Raw genomic sequence first — 24,120 nt, 5'->3', positions numbered from 1 at the left:
ATTAAAAAAATATTTAAATCTCTTGCAAGCTCTAGAATTACTACATAGTACATAAGTCATCTTGAGAAATAAAATTCATTTATTTAAAAATACAAAATTAAAATAATATCTAGAGTTACTGAAGAGGGTATAACATACCCTACTTCATTACAACTTTTGTTTATGAAACAATCTCGAGGGAGATTAGAGCACCAAAACCCGCAAAAGGACTCTACATTTTCCCAATTGATCCAGAATTATAGTCATCAATACGTCCATAGGGCCACTTTAAAAAAGATGATAAAAAGATGACATTAAAAATGTTTGGTTTTGTGAATGTACAGGTCCCAAATGAGAAGCACGAGAGCTCTGGGATGTTGGTCTGTGTATATTAGAGCTCTGTGGCAGGCCCCCATTCAATGTCATCACCTATATCATCACCATAATCATCATCATCTCTGTCATTGTCATCATTACGGTCACTATCGCTGTCACTTCCTCTGATGCGTGTCCTCCGTGTTTGCAAAGCTTCATGATGGGACAACCTGAAAAAGAAATTCATGTATTACGGCATTTAAATGATAGAGTCTATATCGTTGGCTTAATCGATATATGAGTGAAAACCTTCTAAAGGGTCATTAAATGGAACAAATATATAAAAATGTATCTTCTCTTATTGGAGAATTATACAATGTCCAATGTGCCATATTTTTGGAGGATTTTATTACCTTTATTACCTCTTAGCAGATTTGGACTCATAGGGAGTGTTTTAACATCCTAAAACTTAGGTTGTTGAATAATGTAGAAATGCTTACACTATAAATAATGGGGACTGCTTCCTCGCAGGTTCCGCCAAACGAGTCTGAAACAATAAAATACATCCAATAGTAAATTTATCAAATATTTCACAATACCACAAGTTTTAATAATCGTATATATGCCACACCTGCTGTAGTTTCTCCTCAATGGCTGACAATGGAGGCGTTTCTGCTGACAGCTCTGGAGGGTCCGGTGCCCTGTAGTTTGGCGGTGCGTAGGAGGGAGCCGGTGGTGCTGCCACGTCATTGGCGCTGAAGTCTGAATCCGTAAAGCTATGCTGTGATGGGACATCATCCTGTTCTTGAGGGCTGCTGGAAGCGAAGCGTGGCATTCGGGGCTCCGGAACATGCAGCATGGGAGGTAGCACCGAGGGAGGCAGGGTGTACTCCGGTTCTTCCTCCAGGTACGGTTCTGAATCATACGGAGGTTCAGGGCTGGGGTCCTGCTCATCTGCGGGCTCTGAGGAACGGGCCAATGCGGTGCCACGACGTGTGAGGACTCCTGCCGTGGGCTCCTCCAGCTCTTCGTTATCAGTGTAGGCTTCGCCGTCCGTGAAGCCCTCACCATCTGTGTCCTCATAGTCACTGGCACCGCTGAGGTAGTCGGAGTTGTGCGAGCGGCTGATCGCGTCAAGCTCTTCTTCATTACCTCCCTCCAACTGGACAAACACACACACACATCTTGTTAACCGACTACAATGACATGGTGATTGTATACACTAATAAAGAAACCTTGAGGTGCAAATTCAACATTCAGTATCAAAAACTTGACTCAGTTTGTATTTGACTCAGAAATGATTAATTTCTATGGTAAAACTACTCAATGCAATGACGTATTTCCAATCAAAACAGGACGGGCCGAGTACATAGCCATAGGGCTTTCCTCTATTTTACAACACATTATTTACTGGGAAACGTGCAATTTTGGTCATTCTGACATGACCTTGACTCAAAATATAGTTCTCTCTCTACAGAAGTGAATCTTACCGTTACTTCTGAAACCCAGACAGGTTTAGACTGCTGCTGGCGAATCTTGTCTTTCACAACGTCATACCACATGTTAGAGTCTGGCTGAAGATCAACACGTGCTGAAGAAAACCAAAGATTGCCTTAGAGCACATAAAGACCCTCTAAAAGTTTTTTTCAGAAATATTTCAAGTGATACAAAGGTTCATGATAGAAGCTTTACCAGAAAACAGATGGCTATAGTGTTTTCTCAGCTTCAGGGCCTGAGCGTACAGGCGACGAGAGCTCTTGTTGGATTCAGGCATGTGTCTCTGCCTCATGCCCTTCACGTCCTTCCGACTATGAGGGTCCAGGAAAATCACCATGGGATGGTACTGGATATAATTCAATCGTTCTACCGCAGTGGGAGTAATGTCCAGCAGGGGGTGTTTGTCCTGTTCTGCTATTTGCCTCACTGCGTCCAGCTTGATGACACTGGATGAACTTTCACTTCCAGCCCTGGGTACCATTTCTAGAAATTATCAGTGGACATATTAAATGTGCCATTTGAACAATGCCAGGGCACTGGAATTACTGGATTAGTGAAAGTAATAAAAAGCAAAAAGTACGAGAAAATAAAAATGAAAGTAACAATGACCAACTGTGAAAGGGATGCTGGCCTTAAGAAATGTTTACTTTAAAACAAAAATTCATTCTTTCATACCTGCGATTTCAAATTCATCAGGCTTTTCTCTAGCCAGCTTCTCATTGGCGATGTCATTTAGAGGACCCAAAATGACAATGGGCCGCTTGAAAATGGCTGCAAATGGTCAAACATACAAAACGTTACAACCGAAGCATCCTGCAAACAATATTCTTAATGTGATATTTCACCTGAAAATAAAAATTCTGTCATTATTTCCTCGCCCTCTTGACATTTCAAACCTGTTTGACTTTCTTTCTTCCGCAGAACACAAAAGGAGATATTTTGAAAAATGTTGTTAACTGGCACCCATTCACTTGCATTGGTTTTGTGTCCATACAATAGAAGTCAATGGGTGCCGGCGCTGTTTGTTTACCAACCTTCCTCAAAATATCTTCTTGTGTGTTCTGTGGTAGAAAGAAAGTCATAAAGGTTTGAAATGACAAGAGGGTGAGTAAATGTTGACAGAATTTTCATTTTGGGGTGAAGTATCACTTTAAGAAACAATCCATTATGTCAACTAACAAGTAATTGTGGTTTAATGTTGAATACAAAAATCACTAACCCTCTCTCAACAGGACCTTCTCATATGCTGGAAATTTCCCCTGGATTGTCAACTGCAAAAGATCATCGCGGGTTCTTCTGGTGTTCTTCTTGGCTCCTCGGAGACCTCGTAGCTTCCAGAATTCTGCTCGGGGGCCAGAGGATTGTCTCTCGGCGGCGCTGATTCTCTGTGCCTGCTCCAAATTGGCCAACGTTTCGGCTCTGAGATAAAGAAAAAGCTGCAGTCAGAACAAGAAATGCTGAAAAGACAAATTCACAAACCAATAACAAACCATTATACCACACCTGGTTTGGTTAGGAATGGTTCCTTTATCCAACTCGTGTAGGTCATTGCCCATGCGCACAGCCAGCCAGGTTCCCAGCTTCCCGCGGTGCATCGTGTCCAGAACTCTGAACACCTCACCTCGGGTGAAGCTGAGTTCGTGACTGTTTTCTGCCACGTGGTCGAAGTGCGTGCGGATGTAGAAAGAGTCTCCCAAACTGGACTTCGTTATCTTCTTGTAGACTGAAGTGAAAATTTGAAAATGAATATTCTTGTTAACACAAAAGATGAAATCCTTTTATCAAGAAAGCAAGAAGCACTCACTGTCCATTTTATTCTGTGTCCGGATATCAATACGATCCCCAGCACGGATGTTCATGAGATACATCGCAGCTTCCTCCCTGGTGAAGTGGGTAAAATCCACACCATTTACCTGCAAAAGAACAACATAACGGAGCTTTAGAGAACGCCACGCGGCTGAAGTTTCATCATGTCTGATGTGAACGTGTTCCATCTTACCTCCAGTATCTGATCACCTTCCTTCATGCCCTGCTTCTGAGCTGGACTGTTCGGCTGGATGCCTCCGACAAAGATGCCGACATCATTTCCTCCCACCAACCTCAACCCAACATTGCCTTCCTTCACAAAGCTGATGTGGTTCTGGTCCGAGCTGTACCTGAGATGGAGAAACGCCAGACATTGAAGCGACTTTGTTATGGATGTAAAAGAGTGCATGCACACTGAAGAAAGCATTTAATGGATATAAATGCGTAAAGTCTGGTTTAGGGTGTGAATAGGGCTGCAGACACTAAGCTTTAATGCGGACAAACACAAAAGGTGCGACTTTCTATATGTACAATACACAAAGTATCTCACCCCAGGTTTGGTGTAGGCACGGCATCTGGCGGAAGTGAATAAAGGGGTTCCTCAACAGGTTTGGCTAAAATAAAACATTAGTCACATGCTTAGATTTAAGTCAACCATATTATATGAGGGGTTTTTGGACTGCTCATACTCACAGGTTATCCTGGTGTGGTTGGGTAGAGACGCATCAGAGCGGAGAGTGTCGTAAGCACGTGGAAAACTGGAAGAAAGAGCCAAAAGACTTATTTTAGGCCCAATTACACAATAACTTTAACAATAAAGATCAAGTTTTATAAAACGTTCAGCGAAGCCCACACAACAACTACAATGATAAAGATATGAAAAACTATAACGGAAAGACCACATTCAAAGTATTTTCTCTAGATAATAAATGCTAAAACAAAATCAAAATCCATAATTTCCAATTAAAATAATATAATAATCATTTCTTATTACAAACCAGAGCTATTATAGTTTTGGTTTTAATTCGTTATATTAATATTTTAAATTAGCTTTTATTTTTAGATTTTTTGAAATTTTAGGTACATTTTTAGCAATTTTGTTATATACTTTTGTCATTTTATTATTTATTTGTTTATTTCTTATGTTGCAATATAATATTAATTCATTTTTATTTTAGTTTTTGTTTATTATCCTAATTTTTGTGCCTTAAACTTATTTCAGTTTATTTCTGAGGCAACATTTCAATTTTTCCTTGAGTTTAGGTTTACGTTCCAATCATTTTTAGGCCAATATTTTATTTGATTCAATAAACAGAAACGTTTTCAAAGTTTTAATTTGAGCAAACTAAAATAACCTACAATTATCTGTTTTTACTTTTGTCTTTACTATCTATACTACTATTTATTTCCTGTAAAGCTGCTTTGCAGCAATTGCACTTTAGAAATAAATCTGAATTGAGATGACAGTAAAACAGGCTCCGGTAAAAATATAATTCAATAGATATGGAAAACAATGGGTGTGTTCGGATTCTGGGTGTCTGGATTTGTGCCAAGAGGTCATGTTTGTACCTGTGTTCGCTGTTGTGGGCAGGACTCTCAAATGCCCTGGGAGGTGAGGAGGCTCTTTCTGATTCCGAAGAATCTGGTGAACAAATCAAAGCAACATTACAAAACAAAATAATAAGGGTTAGATTAAGACAACACATTGCAAACAGATGCCACACATCAACTTTTATATGGAAAAACGAATGCATTCAGACCTTCAGGAGGTGGTCTGGTGGGGGCTGCTCTGACCGGAGCTTCCTGTCGACTGTTGATGATTGGAACTGGAATTTCAGGTCTAAGACAATGATTTAATTTCAGGTTTAATTGAATAAACCTCACATATGACATAAATATGTATAATAACATATCTCTCACCCTTGTTTCATTCTAGAGTATTTATTCATTGACGTCTGTGCTTTTGGTGGAGGATTGTAACTTGCTGAGTCAGGATCTGACTCGGACTCTGATGGAGCTGATTAACAAAAAATCCTTTAATTACACTTACATCACTATTGTAATAGCACTGATTGAAACTTCTCACATACCTCGCTCTACAGGCGTTGAGGGTTTCGCCCATTTTGGGGGTTCCACTTTAGGGGCTGCGTTGACCTCAGGGAGCACCCTGAAAGAGAGGAAAGACGGAAGAATGAGTGCGAGAGATTTAATGGCGTCATAGGATGTTGTACTATGCTAGAACACTAACGTAAAGTCAATGATAAGAGAAGATGTGATGATATGAGCTGTTTTACATATGAAGGGATGGGTGGTCTTCATAAATGATCATATGTCACATTTAGGTCTCCCCAAAAATGAAATTATTCATGATTTATGGACAACTACTAGAGTCAAACTAAATTCGTCCATTTTCAATCTCACTGTATGTTCAGAATACTGATATAAACAATCTAATTTAAAATGTATTGTGAATTATGTGTATCTCATACATGCAGATTTTATGATGTAAGGAGTTCTACTAGTTATGCATTCAGATTCAAGATTATGCGGATTTTAGGATTGAAACATCCACATCCATCTTGACTTTTTCAAAAAGATGAATCGACACATTACAGAAGAGGGTTCAGGTTAACCAGTGTCTTTTATTTTAAAAGATCACATATATCACATGGTCATCACAGTGATTCAAATACAACATATACAAACATGAAACAATTTGAAAGGAAAACTTGGTAAAAAAAAAACGTAAAGAAAATCGTAACAAAAACCACACTTTTTTCCATCTAGAGCAGGAACCGGCACTCCTTCATGTATACCTGTATCTATTGCGGGACTCTTGGCCGGCTGGAGTGCCCTGTCGACGTGAAGGTCCGATGTCATCATCCGATTCAGATTCTGATGCTGCAGGGAAAAAACAAACATGACGTTTAATGGATTTGTAAAAATGGCCACTAAATGGTTTGTGGTAAGGAGACAATGTCCACTGTAAAAAAGTCAAATCACCTCTGACTGGCGGCCTGTAAGGCGAGGCCATGCGGCGAGGGAAATCCTGAGACACGCTGAGTGAGGAAGACTTCAAACCAGGAGGAGGGAGATCAGGAAGCACTCTGGGAGAAGAACAGAGGAAGACTTTTTTTAGGATGCTTGACAACTTGACAACAAGGAACTTTTTGGTGTAAGATTGCGAAATGCTGAGCATAATGCGCATGGATGGATCAGTTTATTTAGATTTCGACAAGTGAGGTGTGTAACGTTTCAACATCGGTTTCAGCATCTCGTGCTCATACTTGTATCTGGAGTGATTGTCGGTCTTGGGACTCTGGTGCTTTGGGGGTGGAGAGGGGCTCCGATCTGAATCGGACTCGGAAACAGCTGATGACATAAAATAAACAGTCATTAAATCATTATGAATAAATCACTTCCACTTTAATTGGACAAACGTTGCTTTTTAAACCGGTTCAATGAGTCATAAAATAAGGAGACAGGTGTATGAGAGTGTTTTCTGAGGCAGACCTCTGCGAGTACGTGAGGCGGTGGAGTTCCAGTTCTGGGTGACGGGTGAAGCTCGAGGGTTTGGCAGTGCGGAGACCCCCGAGAGAACCCTGGAACAACAAACAATTGTTTCCCCAAACTCATTTTGAGATTTATATGGACCACTGCATTTTTCACATGAACTCACTTGTATTTGTCTCTGTCCAGAGTGTCGTATCTTGACGGCGGAGACGAGTTGCTGCGGTCCGATTCAGACTCCGAGGGAACTGATCAATAAAAACGTCTTATGTCAATTGTTTTGCTGATATGAAATCAGAAATTCTTTTGTCTTGTAAAAGAAGGTTTAAGACTCGCCTCTGCGAGGGGCCGCCGACTTAGCCGGGGGTCGCGTGAGCGTGGAGCGCAGAGGAGGAGAATCACGTGGCTTTGCCAGGGGAACAGGATCGGCACGATTTCTGTAGATCAACGTGTTGCATTAATGCAAATTTATTCAGGTAAAGTGCACAAGACTTGGATGAAATATCTCTTCTGGGTTTGTTTACTTGCGAGAGCGTCGATCTCTTGGGCGAGATGTTCGATTTGCTGGGCCTCCTATGTCCAGATCTGAGATATCTTTAGGATCAACATCGAAAAAAAAAAATTGTTATTAAAACCTAACTTATAAGCAGTGGAGTATGTATTAATAGTTTATTAGATACTGTAATAACTCAACTCACCCTCCAACTCCGAGCTGCTGTCTTCACGTCTCTCATCCGCGCTGTTCTGAGGACTGTCCTCCACTTCAGGAATACTGACCAGGAACTTTCTGTCGTCCCTTAACACCAACATGGTGAGCTTACCTCTGGACTTCTCCACCAGATGTTTGGTCTCCAGCAAAGACAGATTCTCTGTTGTCATGCCGTTGATCTAAACAAGGACATTCAATTTGACAAAACATGAGGACGTGCGTGCAATGGATCGGTTTCTAATGATTCTCGAAGGTGTTGATCTATTTTGTCGCACCTTTAGAACCAGATCTCCTTCTTGAAGGGTGCCGTCTTTTGAAGCCAGACCGGTGGGCGTCATGTGCTTGATAAAGATCTGACTGCCCAATTTCATTCCGTACTCTGCAGTAAGATGTTGAAACAGAATACATAAATGACTAAATCCATTATGCACTTTAGATGCAAAAAAGATATTTTTAAGATATTCATATTTTTTGCCTCCAATTGTATGGACACAAAACTACAGAGACATTTCTCAAAATATCTTCTTTTGTGTTCCACAGAAGAAAGTCACATGCAGGGTTTAAATGACATGAGGGTGAATAAATGATGACAGAGAATTTTTATCTCTTTTAAAAAAAAGGAATGCAAAGCTCTGAGGTTCTAACCATCTGTTGGTTTTTTCTTGACCAGGGTCGCTCTGATTGGTTTATCTTGCACGTCCTGATTGGGCAGTCTCTTGAAGCCGGACATGATAGGGAGATCATGACCGTTACGGTCGGGTGTCACGCTTCGAGTTCGCCGGTTGCGGCCACCGTCTGTGCCTCGCTGACCCTTGCGCTGCGCTCTGTCGTCGTCCAGTAAGTTGGATTGTGAGGCGGAGCGGGAAGGTCTGTTGTCGTCCAGTAAATTGGATTGTGAGGTGGAGCGGGAAGGTCTGTTGTTCACGGGAATCTGAATTGTGCGTGGTCTCTTCACAGTCTGTAAAAAGAAAGACAAAAGTTTCTCTAAACCAGTGGTTCTCAAACTGGGGGCCGTGGCCCCCTGGGGAGCTCCAAGATGGATCTAGGGGGCCACAGATTTTGTGGCATTTTATGAAATATAGAAATGTATCATAAACTTTATACAATAAAACAGAAAAATAAGCCCACCAGCCAAAATGATGGATGTTCCAGCATTGTATATAACTGAATATGTTTTTGGTTTAATTAAAATTCTAAGTTTAAGATTATAAGTCTTTATTTGGGGGGCTGCAAAGCGATACACCGTACTCAAAGGGGGCCTTACAATGAAACAGTTTGAGAACCACTGCTCTAAACAACACAAGAAATGCAAGTTTTTTATATAAGCTTAAAATATTCAATTCACATGAACAATTTATGTGAGATTTATGAGAGTGGTTTAACAAGTAATTTGCACATAAACATGCGCTTTTCGTGTTGTTATTCCATCTTGTAATTTTTGATCTTCTTTTTTTATTGGTCACACATCTTCACGTGACACAAATTCGCTGGTCAGACTTCACCAACTTTGCAACCCGGAGAACTTCACATGAGCTTGTGTTTCCATTCTGCGGCATTCACATGCGTATGTATAGAAGTAAATCTAATGAAAAGTGTAGCGTGACCGCGGAATAAGGCCTAATGCTTTCACTTACGATATTTGCCGTTTTCCCACAATTCCTCAGATTCTGAATAGTGTATAGCGAGGTGACGTTCTCCATCGAAACTCCATTCACCATAACTATCTGATCTCGTGTTCTGTAAAAAAAATAAATGCTGAGCGTTACAAAAATGCGATCTATGAAATCTCTGTATGTTGGTCGTGTACACAAAGATGACAGGTCGGACAGGATTGGACTGGATGTGTGGGAGGAAGTGTTGTGGATAGTAAGACTCACTGAAGCCGTCCCATCGCGGGGCCGGTTGAAATCACATCGGAGACGATCACCGACGTGTCCCCATTTGCTGGATTGGGTTTGTCCTGCCCACCTGAGACGGCAAAACCGAAGCCGACCTTGGAGTCCTAAGAATGAAGGAATAAAGACATTACAGAGCAAATAAATGAAAGGTTGAATGAAGCAAGTGACAAATAATAAAATTAAATAAAATTAAAAATGAAATACAAAATGAATTAAATAAAAGAATTTGAATGAATAAAAAAGAAATAAATAATTAAATTAAGTATAATAAAATAAAAAATTTAAATAAAATAAAACAATTAGAAAGATACAGAGCAAATATATAAAACAGGGAATGAAGGAACAGACAAATAAAAAGATGATTTTTTTATTACAAATAAATTGAAATAAATAAAATATAACAAAATAAAAAATGTATTTAAAAGATATATTTTTTAATTAAAAAATAAAATAAAAAATATAAAGATACAGAGCAAATAAATAAAACAATGAATGAAGCAGACAAACAAAAATAAAATAAAATAATAAAATATAAATAAAAAATATACATTCATGTCTATACTAGAATGCACCACATGACCCTAAACTTGACAGCCCAAAACTCAGGGTGTGTCCTGGTGACAGATGGAAAGAAACCTCTTACGACAATCATGCTTTCACAATCGCTCACCAACTTTCAATCCCTCTCAACTTTCAATCGCTTGGGAAACTCAACACCCGGTGTCACGTTCTCCGACACACCTGTACAGAGGTAGATAAAGGTGTGGCTACAGTGAATTAAACCACAGATTCGTGACTTACTTTCGTTAAAGTGACGGTGTGCTGCTCCCATATCGTCATTTCCTCCATGTCTGTTTTCTGAAACGAAAAAGAAACCGTTTACGTTCAATTGTGTAACATGAAGCACTCCACAACATAACACACAAAGACATAACATCTAAAAACATATGTGGATAGGGAGTTTTTGTGGGCCTCACGTCTTTCGTACGAGCCGCGCTCGGCTGTTGTTTGTCAGCTGGCTAAGCATGAAAAGGAATGAGGAGTTGAGCGTGCCCCGCCTGCCGAATTCCTGCCGTACAGGTATACGTGGGGGGGGGGGCGGAGCCAGCATGTGACAACAGCGATACCTGATACTTCCTCGACAACGGCTCGCCAAAACTGATAAACAGTCTGACAACAGACGACTCTCAACATTCACTGAGTGGCTGAAATCATTCGCTTGACATGTGGTTTTGAAACCGAACGACTCAATGGAGAGTTACCAGTGTACTACACGCAGACTGGCTTTAAGATTTGGTTTAATATTTTGTTATATAGTGCTTTTTTTAAGGAAAGATTATAAATTATAGCATTTTCCAAAGTTTTCTGATGGTAGAGGGTCGTTTTTATATTACATTAGTATTTTTCTAAATGGTCAATAATGCTCAAGGATACCTTGCACTCATATATAAATGAAATGTACACATTATCAATATATTCCATGCATTCTTTGTCCTTAAACGCTTTCTTCTTCCTCCAACAAAGACCTGCAGTCATGATGACACACTTGAAGAGTGGTTTCTATTGGACCAGAGAATTCCTGGAATGTGTCCCATGTTTTTATTGGCTGCGGTCCGCACACAAAGGTCAGCCAACAGATAGGGTCTGTGTATACATTCTTTGATTTCAGTCATGTTGCAAATTTTGTACACAAATGTTTCAAATCTAAAAGCTTTGTAAGCTCACAAGTTTGTGATGAGATTTGCTTAACAATAATATTAGTGTGGTTTGCTGAGACAAGCGTCATTTTTACTGATTTAAACAAACCCATGACCCTGAATGTGACACTTTAACACCTACACGACGTCCTGCCCCAAAGGTTTTCACCATACTCATACAGTAGGTAGATGTCAACATTTGCTGGTTTAAATACTCATGTGAAGTCTTTTAAAGCTTTTTTATTTTTAAAGCAAGATTTTGCATTGCCAGTTTCAGAATGGTCACATCCATAACACAGTCCATATTCCTCATACATAGGCACGTGAAAAAAAATAAAAATAATGTTCTATGAGGAGTCATCCCTTCTCCATTTGTTGGGTATTATTGCTTCTGGGTTGTGCATTTTAATTCACCAAAATCTTACAAAATATGTCGTCTCTTAAATTTTTTTTTTTTTTGTCATCCATAACCGTGTATATTTCCCTTTTTAAAATAGAAATCTTGTGCATAGACTGAAATTTCTCCAATGTTTAGACTCTATCAACAAGGGTTTAGTAAAATATAAACAGATGGTTTAATATATTGCTAACGAATACATTGTCTGAGAGTTTATAGTATGTCACATCCATAACCCAAAATGTCACATCCATAACACTGGAATTGCCCGATTATGAAATACCAAGATAAAAATGAGAACAAAAAATATCCGAACCATACTTAGGGTGACAACATTTGAGCGACTTTTATCTTGGGACAGTAGGCACCTAGTAACCAGTCACAACACCTTAGCAACCAGCCAGCAATGTATAATAATAAGACTAGCGACCACATAGCATAGCCAAGTCAAAGAACAATTTATTTATATTTTTATAGTCTGTGGAACCCTTTTCTGCACTATAAAGAACCTTTTGTGCAAAATAAAGGTTCAAGATTCTTAAAATGTGTATAAATATGATATGAAAGGAATTGGATGAAAAACTTTTCCACTTGAAGAACGTTGGCAACGTTGAACTTCTTGACACGTTTGCTCATGCAAATAACCTAATGGATTGAAAACTCTTTCATGGAACGTGTCAGACTCTAACAGTCCAGTGCTCTTACACCTGTTCCAACAAACTGAACACATACAAACACTGCAGTTTTTGATTATATGAAATAGATCACCACCAGAATCTCTAAAGCTAATGAGTTACCAACTTACAGATCAAGGAACGAAAAATGTTCAAGGACAAATGTACAAAATTCTCAATTTCACTTCAGTTGCATTGAAAACGTGCTTCATTTAATACAAACAAAATTGCATCACCAAAACTATTTCGATGTCAATAAGGCTGCAGAACACAAATGTGAACTCAAAGAGAAAGGGTCACAGCTGCTAAGCCAGAGGTTAAACGTTCAGTCAGGTGCTTTATCAACATTATACCCTTCAGCAAAGCACACTGGGACTGCGATTAGTGCACTACAAAGTGTCCTTTGTCAGTGAACCAACCACAAAGCATTCAATCTCAATCTTCATTAGCCCCATACAAGAACAAAGGCATCATACCCTGATGCAACAGGTGGATGTCAGTATTTACAGTCACGTATGTGTGAAATGTGTCATTACACGGCTCAGGTGACACTTTAGGATGTTTAGTAAACGCAAGTCAGGTCTTGTTAGAGTCATTCAAAAATCAACATCAACAAGTAGACGTATTCTTGGTATTGATGCATCAAGTACGTACCGTGCCTTTAAATCTCACTGCCATGATCAAAGTGCAAGTTGTAGCCCACAGGAAACATGGCGAGACCCAAATGGTAGTTTGTGAATAAACAAATCGTGTACAACCCCCCCACCTGAGCCAACGCTAAGCTCCGCCCACTAGACTCTCTCTACAAATCATATGATATGTTGATACAGATTTTTCCATGAACCAGTTAAGGTGGAACAGGAGTGATACCACCTTAAAGGAATAATTACCTCCGAAATTACAATTTGGTCAATCACCCTCACGTTGTTTAAAACATTTTTTGTTCTTCTGTTCTGTGGAACACAAAATAAGATATTTTGAGAAATGTCTCTGTGGTTTTGTTCATACAATGAAAGTCAATGGGGACCAATGACGTTTGGTCACCAACATTCTTCAAATTATTTTACTTTTTGTGTTCTGCAAAAGAAAGAAAGTCTGGTGTGTTATTACAATACAATTTTGTATTTGTATCCGATAACCCCATTCCTAGATGACACAATACTGACTGTAATCGATCACATGTTAGTCATGTCTAAGTGGACGGGTCTTGGTCACCATTCAGTACACTAAACACAGAGAACACTATACCCAATAGTTCTTTCTCTGATAATAGTCACATCACAAAAGCAATTCAGCGTTTCCATGCAGGCTTCAACTGAGAGCCAATGAGGAATGAATGGCTCTTAGGTTACGCTGACAATCATTACCCAAAGCCTGTTAATGTTTAATATACTTTTTGTGCCTATAGGCGGTTGGGGAGCTATTTTATTTGAGGAATTAAGGTTTGGAAACAGATGTACTTTCTGTTCGGCATGATATAACTTAACTCTTGGTAACCCGAATTAAATAAAAATTCAGGTAGTGAATGATAAAATAAGCCCTAAAACTTGCAAGATTCAAGATTTTGTAGTCACACACAGAGTTTTATAACTATACAATGTGCAGTGAAATGAAATCTGGCCAACTCTATAGACTGTGCAAAACATAAAATATAATATAAAACTAAAATATAAGGTAAAAGTATAAGATAATACTAAAGTCAAAATAATAATACAATTTAAATTAATATATATATATATATATTTTATATTTTCAAGTATACAGAATAGCTATTTAGTATTTACAACTACAAAGAAACCAATTCCATAACTATGGAACAAAATATAATAGAAACTACTACCTAGAATACCCTAGCAACCACCAAGAAAATGTAAGCAACGGCATGGTAACATGCTAAAACGCACAAAACACCTTAGCAACGCATTGACAATACCTTGGCAACATCCCACATCACATTGTACAGTTCTGACAGGCAAACAACATTCACATTTTCTGAGGAAAAACACAAGTTTCCAAAACTTGGCCCATACCAAACAGCTTTTAACTCTGTGGTTATATAAAAATAACATATTAAAATTGACAAAATCCAAAAGTATTTTGTCATTTGTTTCCACAACCTACTGAGTGTGGTCAGCTTACTGGAATGAATTCACACCCTCAGGCCAACACACTTGACAGTAAATGTAGGTGGATTCCAAATGCAATAAGACTTCAGAGAACACTTGTGTTGTGATAAGGTGTGACCCCTTAAATAATATCTGTGTAAATGATTTCACAATAGGAGACCACTAGCTTTTGGAAAAACAGTCATGCCAATTCTTTAGAAACTGTGTACTTCTGTTCTTCGGCCTCAAATCCACTTATCCACTATAGCTTTCCTCAGTGGTAGCTCAGTGGTTAGAGCATGGCGCTAACAACGCCAAGGTCATGGGTTCCATCCCAGGGATAGCACATAATAGACACAAATGTATAGTATAATGCAATGTAAGTCGCTTTGGATAAAAGCGTCTGCCAAATGCGTAAATGTAAATGTCATGATTACAAAGGCAATAGTAAGGAAAATACCTTATAATTGATATTGACCACACTTTTCAAGCAATGAATGAATGAATGAATGAGGCATATATTGTGTATTGCTTTACACCCAAAGCGCTTAACAATACGTCTATTTCACAATATGGCGACAGAGACCGGAAGTAGGAAAAAACGTTTTCCTGTCACGCTGCTTCCATAGCCATTCATTATTATGATGGAGTGGTAGCAGCTTGTTTTCTCACAAGCATTCATTTATTTACCAAAAGTGACAGTAGCTGATGTTGTCTGTTTTGTTCATGGTTTTCAGGAGAAGTAAAAATAGGAAAAACATTACAAAATCCTAACAAATTTTGAGCGATTTATTAATTATCCTATATGTTAGACAAATCATACTCAGTTCTGGTTTATGGTGGGTTTAATGCACATTTCGAATAGAATAAAAAGTATTGTTTGGATGTGCTAGATTTACATTTCACTGCTAGAATGTTTATATAACTATGCATGGTACAAATAAAATACTGAATAAAAATTCATTCGCGACTGGTCCCGTTTATTTGTGATCACAGGGATTCGGTACATTTTTCGATCCCAGTGTGCACATTTGGAGAAATATAGATGAAATTTCGCTTACGAACAAGTTTACTATATTATATTTCTTTAGACAGAATTGTAATTTTACTCATTTCCTACAAAAATAGTCGACCAGATGATTTCGAAGCATGCCTGGGTTTTTAAGCGTTCATGCAATACTACATGATGCCGGTTAAATTTTAGTGTTTCAATTATACACACAAAAAAGTGTGAATATTCCTGCAAATGTTATTAATGTTTGTTGATTTCAACATAAAACTTGGTTAAATGATTTCTGTGTACGTATCATCACTTGTTAAACATTTCCAGCATAATTGAACAATTCCGCAAAAATATGAACATCTCTAAATGGCACATAGTTTAACCACATTAAATTCAAGTTTATTTCTATAGCACTTTGGAAAAAACAAAGCGAGATTAATACTACTACTACTACTACTACTACTACTACTACTAATAATAATAACAATCGAAATAAGAAATAAAACTATAGAAAACATAAGAAAACAAATCATGAAAACCAGAAAATTATGAAATACATGTTATATAGAAAACATGGTATTTTTGCAGATCTTTCATTTGCAATAATATTCATACTCTACAATATGAATAATTGTCTGTAGGAGTTTGTTCAGACTGTTATATTAATAACACGATTAAGCAGGTTATGTGATGGCTTAGCGGGATTTATAAGCGGACTCTCGATAGGAAATGCTTAGATCTCACAATAGATGGCGCCCCTGTTCTCTTGGTATGGCCTAAATTCATGGCTTTTTTAAATTATTGCTGTGGAAGAACCTATGAAATTATAAATACGTTTTTGTTTCTTTTAAATTACCATAAAGGGAGCGCTACATGCTTAAATGCTTTTAGTCTCCGCATCTGTTCTGTAAGGTGAACGAAGCTAGAGCATTGAGCGGAAAAAGTTTTTGCCTACTTCCGGTCTCTGTCGCCCTATTGTGAAATAGGCGTAATGGCGTATCATATGAGGGGGGTCTCTCCTCAACCACCACCAGTGTGCAGCATCCACCTGGATGATGCGACGGCAGCCACAGTACAACAGCGCCAGTGCGCTCACAACACACAAGCTATAGGTGGAGAGGAGAGAGATAGAGCCAATTCAGAGGGTGGGGATTATTAGGAGGCCAAGGGCCAGTGGAGGGAATCTGGCAAGGACACCGGGGTTACACCCCTACTCTTTACGAGAAGTGCTATGGGATCTTTAATGACCACAGGGAGTCAGGACCTCGGATTAACGTCTCATCCGAAGGAATGAGTGTGACCTCTCTCTCTCTCTATCTCTCTCTCTTTCTCTCTCAATAGGCTTTGTAAAAACTAGTATCTCGGTATAAGCACTTATTGTATTATTGCCTCCTATTGACAAATCGCTTTATTGTTTCCCTATCTTCTCTGTAAGTCGCTTTGGATAAAAGTGTCAGCTAGAAATATAAGGATTTACCTTCCAAGAACAAATTCAAGTCTAAGAAATAGAAGAGCAAAACTAGAAAAACGTCTTAATAATTCAGGTGTATAGAGAAAGATCGTGTACAAAAAAGATTTCATGGTACAGTGAAAGTATTATTATTACAGTAAGAGTAAAAAGTAACCATCTGTATTACCATAGTTATATTACAAAATGGTAAAACTATCGTCATTGTGTTGCATTGAGACCCTATTAAATTTGTGATTATGATGGTTTTACTTTAAATAAAAATAGGTTACTGTGGTTAAAAATGATGGTTTATTTTCAAAAGGAAACACAGATTGTTCCCCTAACCTAAAGGAATGTTCTATTTATGTTAAGAAAACTATCTAGGAATACAAACAGGGAATGTAGTGTACATGTCCAAAAAACATGGTATATTTTGCTAGGCATCAAACCTAAAAGGGACAGTTCACACAAAAAAAAAGAATTCTGTCATCATTTACTCGCCCTCAGGTTGTTCCAAATCTGTATAAATGTCTTTGTTTTGACGAACACAGAGAGAGATATTTGGAAGAATGCTTGTAACAGTTCTTGGCCACCATTGACTGCCATAGTAGGAAAAATGACAATGGAAGTCAAAAGTGCCCCAGAACTGTTTGCTTTCCTACATTCTTCAAAATATCTTCTTTTGTGTTGAACAGAACAAAGAAATGTTGGAAAAGCAATTTTCCTATTTTATTTTAGGGTGAACTATCCCTTAAAGATTTCCTCCAGTGAAAAATTGACATTGAATGCAGCTGATAGATATACAAATACTACTAACACCTTCCGCAAGCATGGCTTTTCTGAAAAGCTGTTAAAATAAAGACTGTCTTTTCAGTCAAAGACATCACTGCAGGGAAATGTGAATATATGGGAATTCTGCTTCTCGAAACCACAATACAAAGCACGTATTGACTCGAGTGGGGTGGAAGAACCAGTAATGCCAGATGAGAGACACGCATAAGTTTACATTGACACCTATAACTGAACCACTACTGTTTGTGAATGAGACCATTGAAAGTTTCAAGCAATTTCCTGAAGACAAAGAATCGTATAATAACACGGTGTCCACGATTACCGGAGGAAACCGCGATTCGCACGGTGACAACAAAACAACAAGGGTTCAAAATGAAAGTCTCTGGTTTAAAGAAACAACTCTGTAAAAAGTAGGCTAATATTAAAAGAACATCAACTGTTTCTCTTATAGCCTAGATATACGAGCTTTAAAGTCATCCACGCGAACATGCGTTTATATTTCTGCTAAAGATTTGCTTATTTGTTGCAATTATTTGTTTAACCGTGACCTCATTTTAATCCAAAACCGATTAAATTTGAACTCGAATTGGTGACACATGACTAAGGCGAACCTAAACAATCACTAAAAACAACGAAACAGAGCAGGGTTAACCAAAATCTGACTCACCTTATTCAGACTCTCCTTTAAAAATGATATTTAAAGTCCTTTATTCCGTTTAAAAGGCCTGACGACTGCACTTATCTAACTTAATAGTTTCGTTATATTTCGCTGCATGTATACAGCAGCACCTGCTCACGTACGTACCTGCGCGCGCGCGCGGGGGGAGGAGCATAATGCAGGTGGGTAACTTGGGTAGGCCAGTTTCGCCACAAAGTTTCTACACCTCACTACAGCGGATAGCGATCGTTTTTTCTTTTGGGTCAGATTGGGGGTTTTAATTGGAAGTATTTATGGGATGATTACTTGTGATTTATTATGATTTTTAAGTTATTTATTTAAATTGCGAAACGTACTGCAAATTTATTTTATAAGTGCTTTGAAGACATTTTATTTGGAGACATGGAGGTTTCATTTGTTCTTAAACCAACCTGCTTTGGGAAGAACGCATCTTAGATTGTTTTATTGTACTGTGCCTCTGAGTTGCTTTTAAATTAATTTAATTGTAAAGAAGTCGAGCATTTATTGAGTTTAGATGTTTTTTCTTACGCTGTAGCACCCCCCAGTGGAGAAGTGACGTAATAATCATATTGACACATTGATGGCGTAAACTGTTTACCGGATCCCGGAGCGCTCCAAATGGGGGCGGGAGCGCCAAAATGGGTGGACGCTCCAAAACAGGGCGTTTCTTTCTCCAATACAGGGTATGCATTGACGTCACTTTCCCACGTGAACACGCCGGGACACGCTCCCTTGAGTGGTAAAACTAAGGCAAAATGGCTGCATTCAATAGGAGGAACAAAAAACCGGGACTAAAACAAGCAATTATTTGCTGAAACTACAAGGAGCTGGACTCGACGGTGATCCTTACGACTACCTTATGAATTACAAAGGAATCAGGTGTTCTTAGACACTGAAATGTTGCGCGGAATTGCGTTTGATACAAATGATATTGTAACCATTCATTTTGCCCAGTGTTTTACCACTCAAGCAGGCGCGTTCCGGCGTGCTCACGTGGGAAAGTGACGACACGTGCATACCCTCTATTGGCAGAGCCACTACACACATGGCGCATTTAGCAGTGCGAGTAATCGCTGGAATACACTACAAGACTTTTAAAATCGGAACAGATTTTTTTTTTAAACTAGGCATCCACTTGCAGACTTTTTGAAAGTTTCAGATAGAAACACACTAACTGATCAAATCTGCAGACTGGCACAGACTTTCTGCAACAAGTCCAGACTGAAAATCTGGGCAAAATCTGAGCAAAAGTCTTGTTGTGTATTTTAGCCTTAAGCAGTCAATCAGCGATTTGATAGTAGGCTACATATGAAGAGTTTGGTTCCAAAATGAGATCATGTTTTTATTGTGTTAGTTAGCTGTATTTTTTTGAGTTATTATGAGTTAAATCAAAACAAAAAAAACAATAATTAGATTGATATTAATTGGGATGCACAATAAAAAAACATGATTTTTGAAAATAAAAAACCGGAGTTATCTCATTTTGGAACCAAACTCTTCATATTATAGTTTCTGATGTTTTAGATAAAATCATGTAAGCGTAGTGTTGTGTTTGGGGGAAAAGTTGACATTTAATGTAAAGGATTTGTTTTACACTATCAATTAATCAGCAATCATAATTTGATTAATGTGTTTTACATTCTGTCATTTTATATATTCCCCTACCCTACCCTCACCCTAAACCTAACAACTCTGGGGGAAATATTCTCCTACCTTCACCCTAAACCTAACGACTCTGGGGGAAAAAAACACTCACCATATGCTTAAATTTGATGTAAAATATTAATAGCATTTATTTGGGAACTTTTATTTTGAAAAGTAAACGAAATCTATAGGCGTGTGATACTTCATGCAGTGCTGCCTACAGTATTGGAGTGGCGACTCCGCTCCCTTTTGGAGGTTACCGCCCAATTTTGGAGTCCACGCCCCATTGTGGAGCGCTCCGGGGTGCAGAGATTAAATATGTACTTTGATGCCTGGGCACGCACTAGAAAGTTTAAGTACAGTTTAAGTACAATAATACGGATCATTAATGTTGTGATTATATAATTTGCAAGTGTTTACAGTCCTTGAGGAATTTTCGTGCAGTCTCTCGTTTCAATCGTTTTCTGAATAAACTATTTAAAACACTAAGGCCCGGTTTCACAGACACGGTTTAGTTTAAACCAGGACTATGCCTTAGTTGAATTAAGATTATCTGTGTCGCTTTTATAAAAATGCCTTAGAAGAATACATCACTGGTGTGCATCTCTTGAGACAAAACAATAGCAATTATATATATTTTAAGATATTTCTGGGCAAGTTATATTCAGTTAAAACAGGTCAAACATTCATTTTAATCTGTGAAACCGGGCCTAAGAGATTAAGTGTAATATTCAGGTTTATATTACTTTTAAAGTTCTGACAGGTTTTAAAACGTGCTTTGGTGGTATCATATTTTTATACATAAAACCATTATATAAACATATAATGTTATATATAATTTTATAAATGTAAATATAAAACACTGTCAAATAACCACAAAGACATCAGTTTATGGTCAGAAACTCACGAATCTGAACATTTTATTTGTTGCTTTGTTAAGAACAAACTTCGCAATACGTTCCTTTCGTTACATACAGGTAGAAAACAATTTCTTTAAGAAACAGTTGAAAGGCACAATTTGTTTTTACAATATATACAATTGGATCTAAATTATAAATATAGAAAATGACAAAAGGGATAAACAACAACAAAAGTGCCAACAGAAAAATAAAACAGAAAAAAACATTTCAAGATACATACAGTCAGTAGCATGTTTTATTCTAAGCAATAAATTACATAAAAGCCATACTTGTACAGTATAAAAGCGAAGGCAATGAATCGAGATGTTTACAGTATTAAACGCATTCCCACATAGCCCTGGAGCAAACAAACACGACAGCACTAATGTCACAGAACAGATGAACTTATTTATGCTGTTTTTAGTGCAAATCATACACAGTTTTGGTTAGTAACAGAGCTTGAATTTTACTTTGTCGCTTTTACATAGCCTCTTTGTATAGTGCTTTCATCTTTGCATAAGACGCTTTGTTAAGAGTACATAACAGAAAAATGTGTCGTGTGTTACTTTTTATCAATGGCTGTTTTGGGAAGGCAATAAAACATACATACAGACGTTACGTACATAGGCCCTACGTTATATTTGAAGTGTGTGTAATATAAATACATGCAGGGGTAATTTCACACCAAAAAGTGCAAATGTAAATGGACAAATCTGTCAACATTGAGGTGACCGAAACTAAAAGAATAAGAAATTTGTGCACAGAATAAGCAATAATGGATAAATAAATAATATTTGATCTGTCGACAAAAAAGCATTTCACAAATAAGACGAACCTCAACACAGACAATAAAATGATGTTCGTTTAAGGTATAAAAACTGAATCTTTGAATGTTTATAGATTTTATCCTGAGATAGACCATCACGCCAGTAAACTCTTTACGTGCACATTTGGGTTTCAGTTTCATTTGCATAAAGAATGAAGACAGTAGGAAAAAGCTAAATATTCCACCACCCGGCACAGCAGTTCAGAACAAAGTTGTGTTTTTAACAAGCTATGATATTATTGTCAGTCTGCCTTTTTTTGTTTACCAGACTGTCCGTTTAAATTCGTATTTAGTATCAATAAACATAAAATAGTAACTATAATATTTAAAGTCATCCCTTTAAAATTAAATAAAACAATAATTCAAATAAAAGTAATACAGGTTATATAAACGTTTGTGATATTCTGTTGGTGTTTCTTGAACACAACAAATGAAAAAAAATTACTAGCACAAATGGGGCTTAAAAGTGCTCAACTAGCTTTTTTTTCAGCTTCAACCAGGATGAATTTCACATCGAATCAAACTCCAAAATCGGATATTTTTTTGTCTGTACCGGGATGTAAAAAGATTATAAAAAATGTTAAGGGCACAAAAATACTACAGGGACCCATTGTGATGTTTTGATGCCAACCAATGAATAAGCCAGTATATTGTTTTACACTGTTTCGATTTCCTACAAGCACACATTTTCGAGGGCTGATAAATAATGGCAATAAATACAAACAAACATACAACCGCAGATAAAATGTGTCGAAATATCTACATTCCATTGTGTGTTCCAAAGGCCCGTCAACAGTAACCTGTTCTCTCACTTCTCAAAAAAAGTGTTTATCTGACAGAGGTTTAAAAAGAACTGTAAATCAAAAGATTGTTTAACGCAGAACAACATTTTGGTTTAAGGTTTGCTTTGTCAGCAGGGGGAGCTTAAGCTAAATATTCAGTTTGATGGGACTTTGTCCGACCTGAAATATCTTCTCATTGACCCAAAATGTTTTGGCCCTTTAAAAAGCAATGATGTACCAGTGTATAAAATGTACAACTACGCAAAGAACGTTAAAGAATGTTCTGATATTCTAAAGCGCACTTTAAGCTTTTTGTAGGACAAACTGTGTAATAAGTGAAAAAAAACCCTCAAGATGTTTGAGAAGACCTTTGGATATCAGATTGAGACCCCTGACGAAACAACTCAGCTAAGATCCACTAGCACAGAAATTCATGCTGGTCTATGGATGGTATGGATACTCCCAAACCAGTCAAAACATACTATGTCTTGAAGAAAACCTCAAGCTTGTGAAACCAAAGCCATCGGTGGATAAGCAGAACATTGGCAGTGGTGAGACTACAGCCCTGAGTGTGTTTTCACAGGAGCGTCAGACCGGAGGGTCTCTCTCGGGTAGAGGGTAATAAATGACGGACTTGCGAGGGTCGCTACGAAACATGTTGTTCAACACCTCCCGTACGTTAATAAGAGCTTCGGCGCTGCAGTGGTTGTTGGGTAACGGCATGTGCTGGTCCGTGGGGGAGAGGGAGGCGAGGGACAGCGATGAAGAAGAGGAGGAAGGCGTGAGTGTGGGCGTGAAGAGGGATGCCGATGGACTCGATGACATCACAGGTTCTGTCGTTTGTGTTTCCGAAGAGGAAGTGGGAGGGACGCTCTGGCTTAGGAAGTTTAAGGAGAACAACACGTCTTGCAGTTCTTCCTCCTGTGCTGGATTGCTCTCCTGCACGGACTGGCTGTCCCGCTGCGACTGCTGTTCCTCTTGGAAAAACGCTTCGAGGTTAAAATCGTTCACCGTGGATCTGGATGGTGCGGAGAGATTGTGCACACCTTGTGTGGAGGTCGCGGTGTTGTAAACCGTCAGGTCCAGGATCTCCTCCAGAGGATTTTTTTGAGATGTAAAGGAGGGGTAGGAGATGGAGTATGGGGTGGACAGGGTGGCCAGGCTAGGAGCTTGCACTGTGACTAAATTCGACAGGAACTGTTGTTGCTCCACGAGCCTTTGGTGCTCCATGAACCTTTGGTGCTCCCGGGCCTGACGCTCCTCCTGCGCTTGCTGTTCCTTCTCTCTCCGGCGCTGCTTCACCTCGCTGTCCATCCTTATCAGCTCCTGACGTACCTTCAACACGCAGGTCTCAGGGATTTTAATACCTGGGTGAAAAAAGTGGAAATAAATGTTTAGCCAAAACCACCAAGCCCCCGAAGCGGCGAGAAACACATTCTGGTTGAGTACCATCTGTCC

The 24,120-nt window shown here is 38.5% G+C and overlaps 2 protein-coding genes across 4 annotated transcripts in view; both read right to left on the bottom strand.

Annotated features, from left to right (window-relative positions):
- Positions 1–61: 61 nt before the first annotated feature.
- On the bottom strand, positions 62–18,636 carry tjp3 (tight junction protein 3). 2 transcript variants are annotated; one of them, XM_057325444.1, is made up of 30 exons: positions 18,500–18,636; positions 10,516–10,572; positions 9,694–9,818; positions 9,451–9,553; positions 8,462–8,774; positions 8,092–8,195; positions 7,806–7,995; positions 7,632–7,701; positions 7,444–7,544; positions 7,277–7,355; positions 7,111–7,199; positions 6,885–6,969; positions 6,601–6,704; positions 6,414–6,498; positions 5,688–5,764; positions 5,518–5,614; positions 5,358–5,437; positions 5,167–5,239; positions 4,291–4,355; positions 4,148–4,211; positions 3,791–3,947; positions 3,596–3,704; positions 3,295–3,514; positions 3,011–3,210; positions 2,467–2,562; positions 1,987–2,274; positions 1,785–1,885; positions 926–1,456; positions 795–841; positions 62–524 (listed from the first exon to the last, which is right to left on the bottom strand). In XM_057325444.1, the coding sequence occupies exons 2-30, from the start codon at positions 10,561–10,563 to the stop codon at positions 371–373; spliced, it is 3,855 nt and encodes a 1,284-aa protein (XP_057181427.1). In that variant the 5' UTR covers positions 10,564–10,572; positions 18,500–18,636; the 3' UTR covers positions 62–370. The 2 variants fall into 2 exon arrangements, with proteins under 2 accessions (XP_057181427.1, XP_057181426.1); XM_057325443.1 differs by lacking the exon at positions 18,500–18,636 and adding an exon at positions 10,692–10,788.
- A 2,409-nt stretch (positions 18,637–21,045) lies between these two features.
- si:ch73-63e15.2 (protein strawberry notch homolog 2) overlaps positions 21,046–24,120 on the bottom strand; it is a 38,897-nt gene continuing 35,822 nt past the window's right edge. For both annotated transcript variants that reach the window (XM_057325655.1, XM_057325656.1), the window contains one exon: positions 21,046–24,029. In XM_057325655.1, the coding sequence (XP_057181638.1) occupies positions 23,251–24,029 (779 nt within the window). In that variant the 3' untranslated portion in view covers positions 21,046–23,250. The remainder of the gene's footprint in view (positions 24,030–24,120) is intronic.

This window comes from Triplophysa rosa, linkage group LG25, assembly GCF_024868665.1.
Source record: "Triplophysa rosa linkage group LG25, Trosa_1v2, whole genome shotgun sequence".
Lineage (NCBI taxonomy): Eukaryota > Metazoa > Chordata > Actinopteri > Cypriniformes > Nemacheilidae > Triplophysa > Triplophysa rosa.
This window is presented reverse-complemented; position numbering and strand designations above follow the sequence as displayed.

Bases quoted from the DNA above. Each gene is read 5' to 3' on its own strand.
- tjp3 (XM_057325444.1), bottom strand. From the start codon at position 10,563: ATGGAGGAAATGACGATATGGGAGCAGCACACCGTCACTTTAACGAAA. The intron at 8,775-9,450 runs GTAAGTGAAAGC...TTCTTTTTACAG, and splicing joins GTGGGAAAACGGCAAATATC to ACTGTGAAGAGACCACGCAC. The intron at 7,996-8,091 runs GTGCGACAAAAT...GTCCTTGTTTAG, and splicing joins AAGGAGATCTGGTTCTAAAG to ATCAACGGCATGACAACAGA.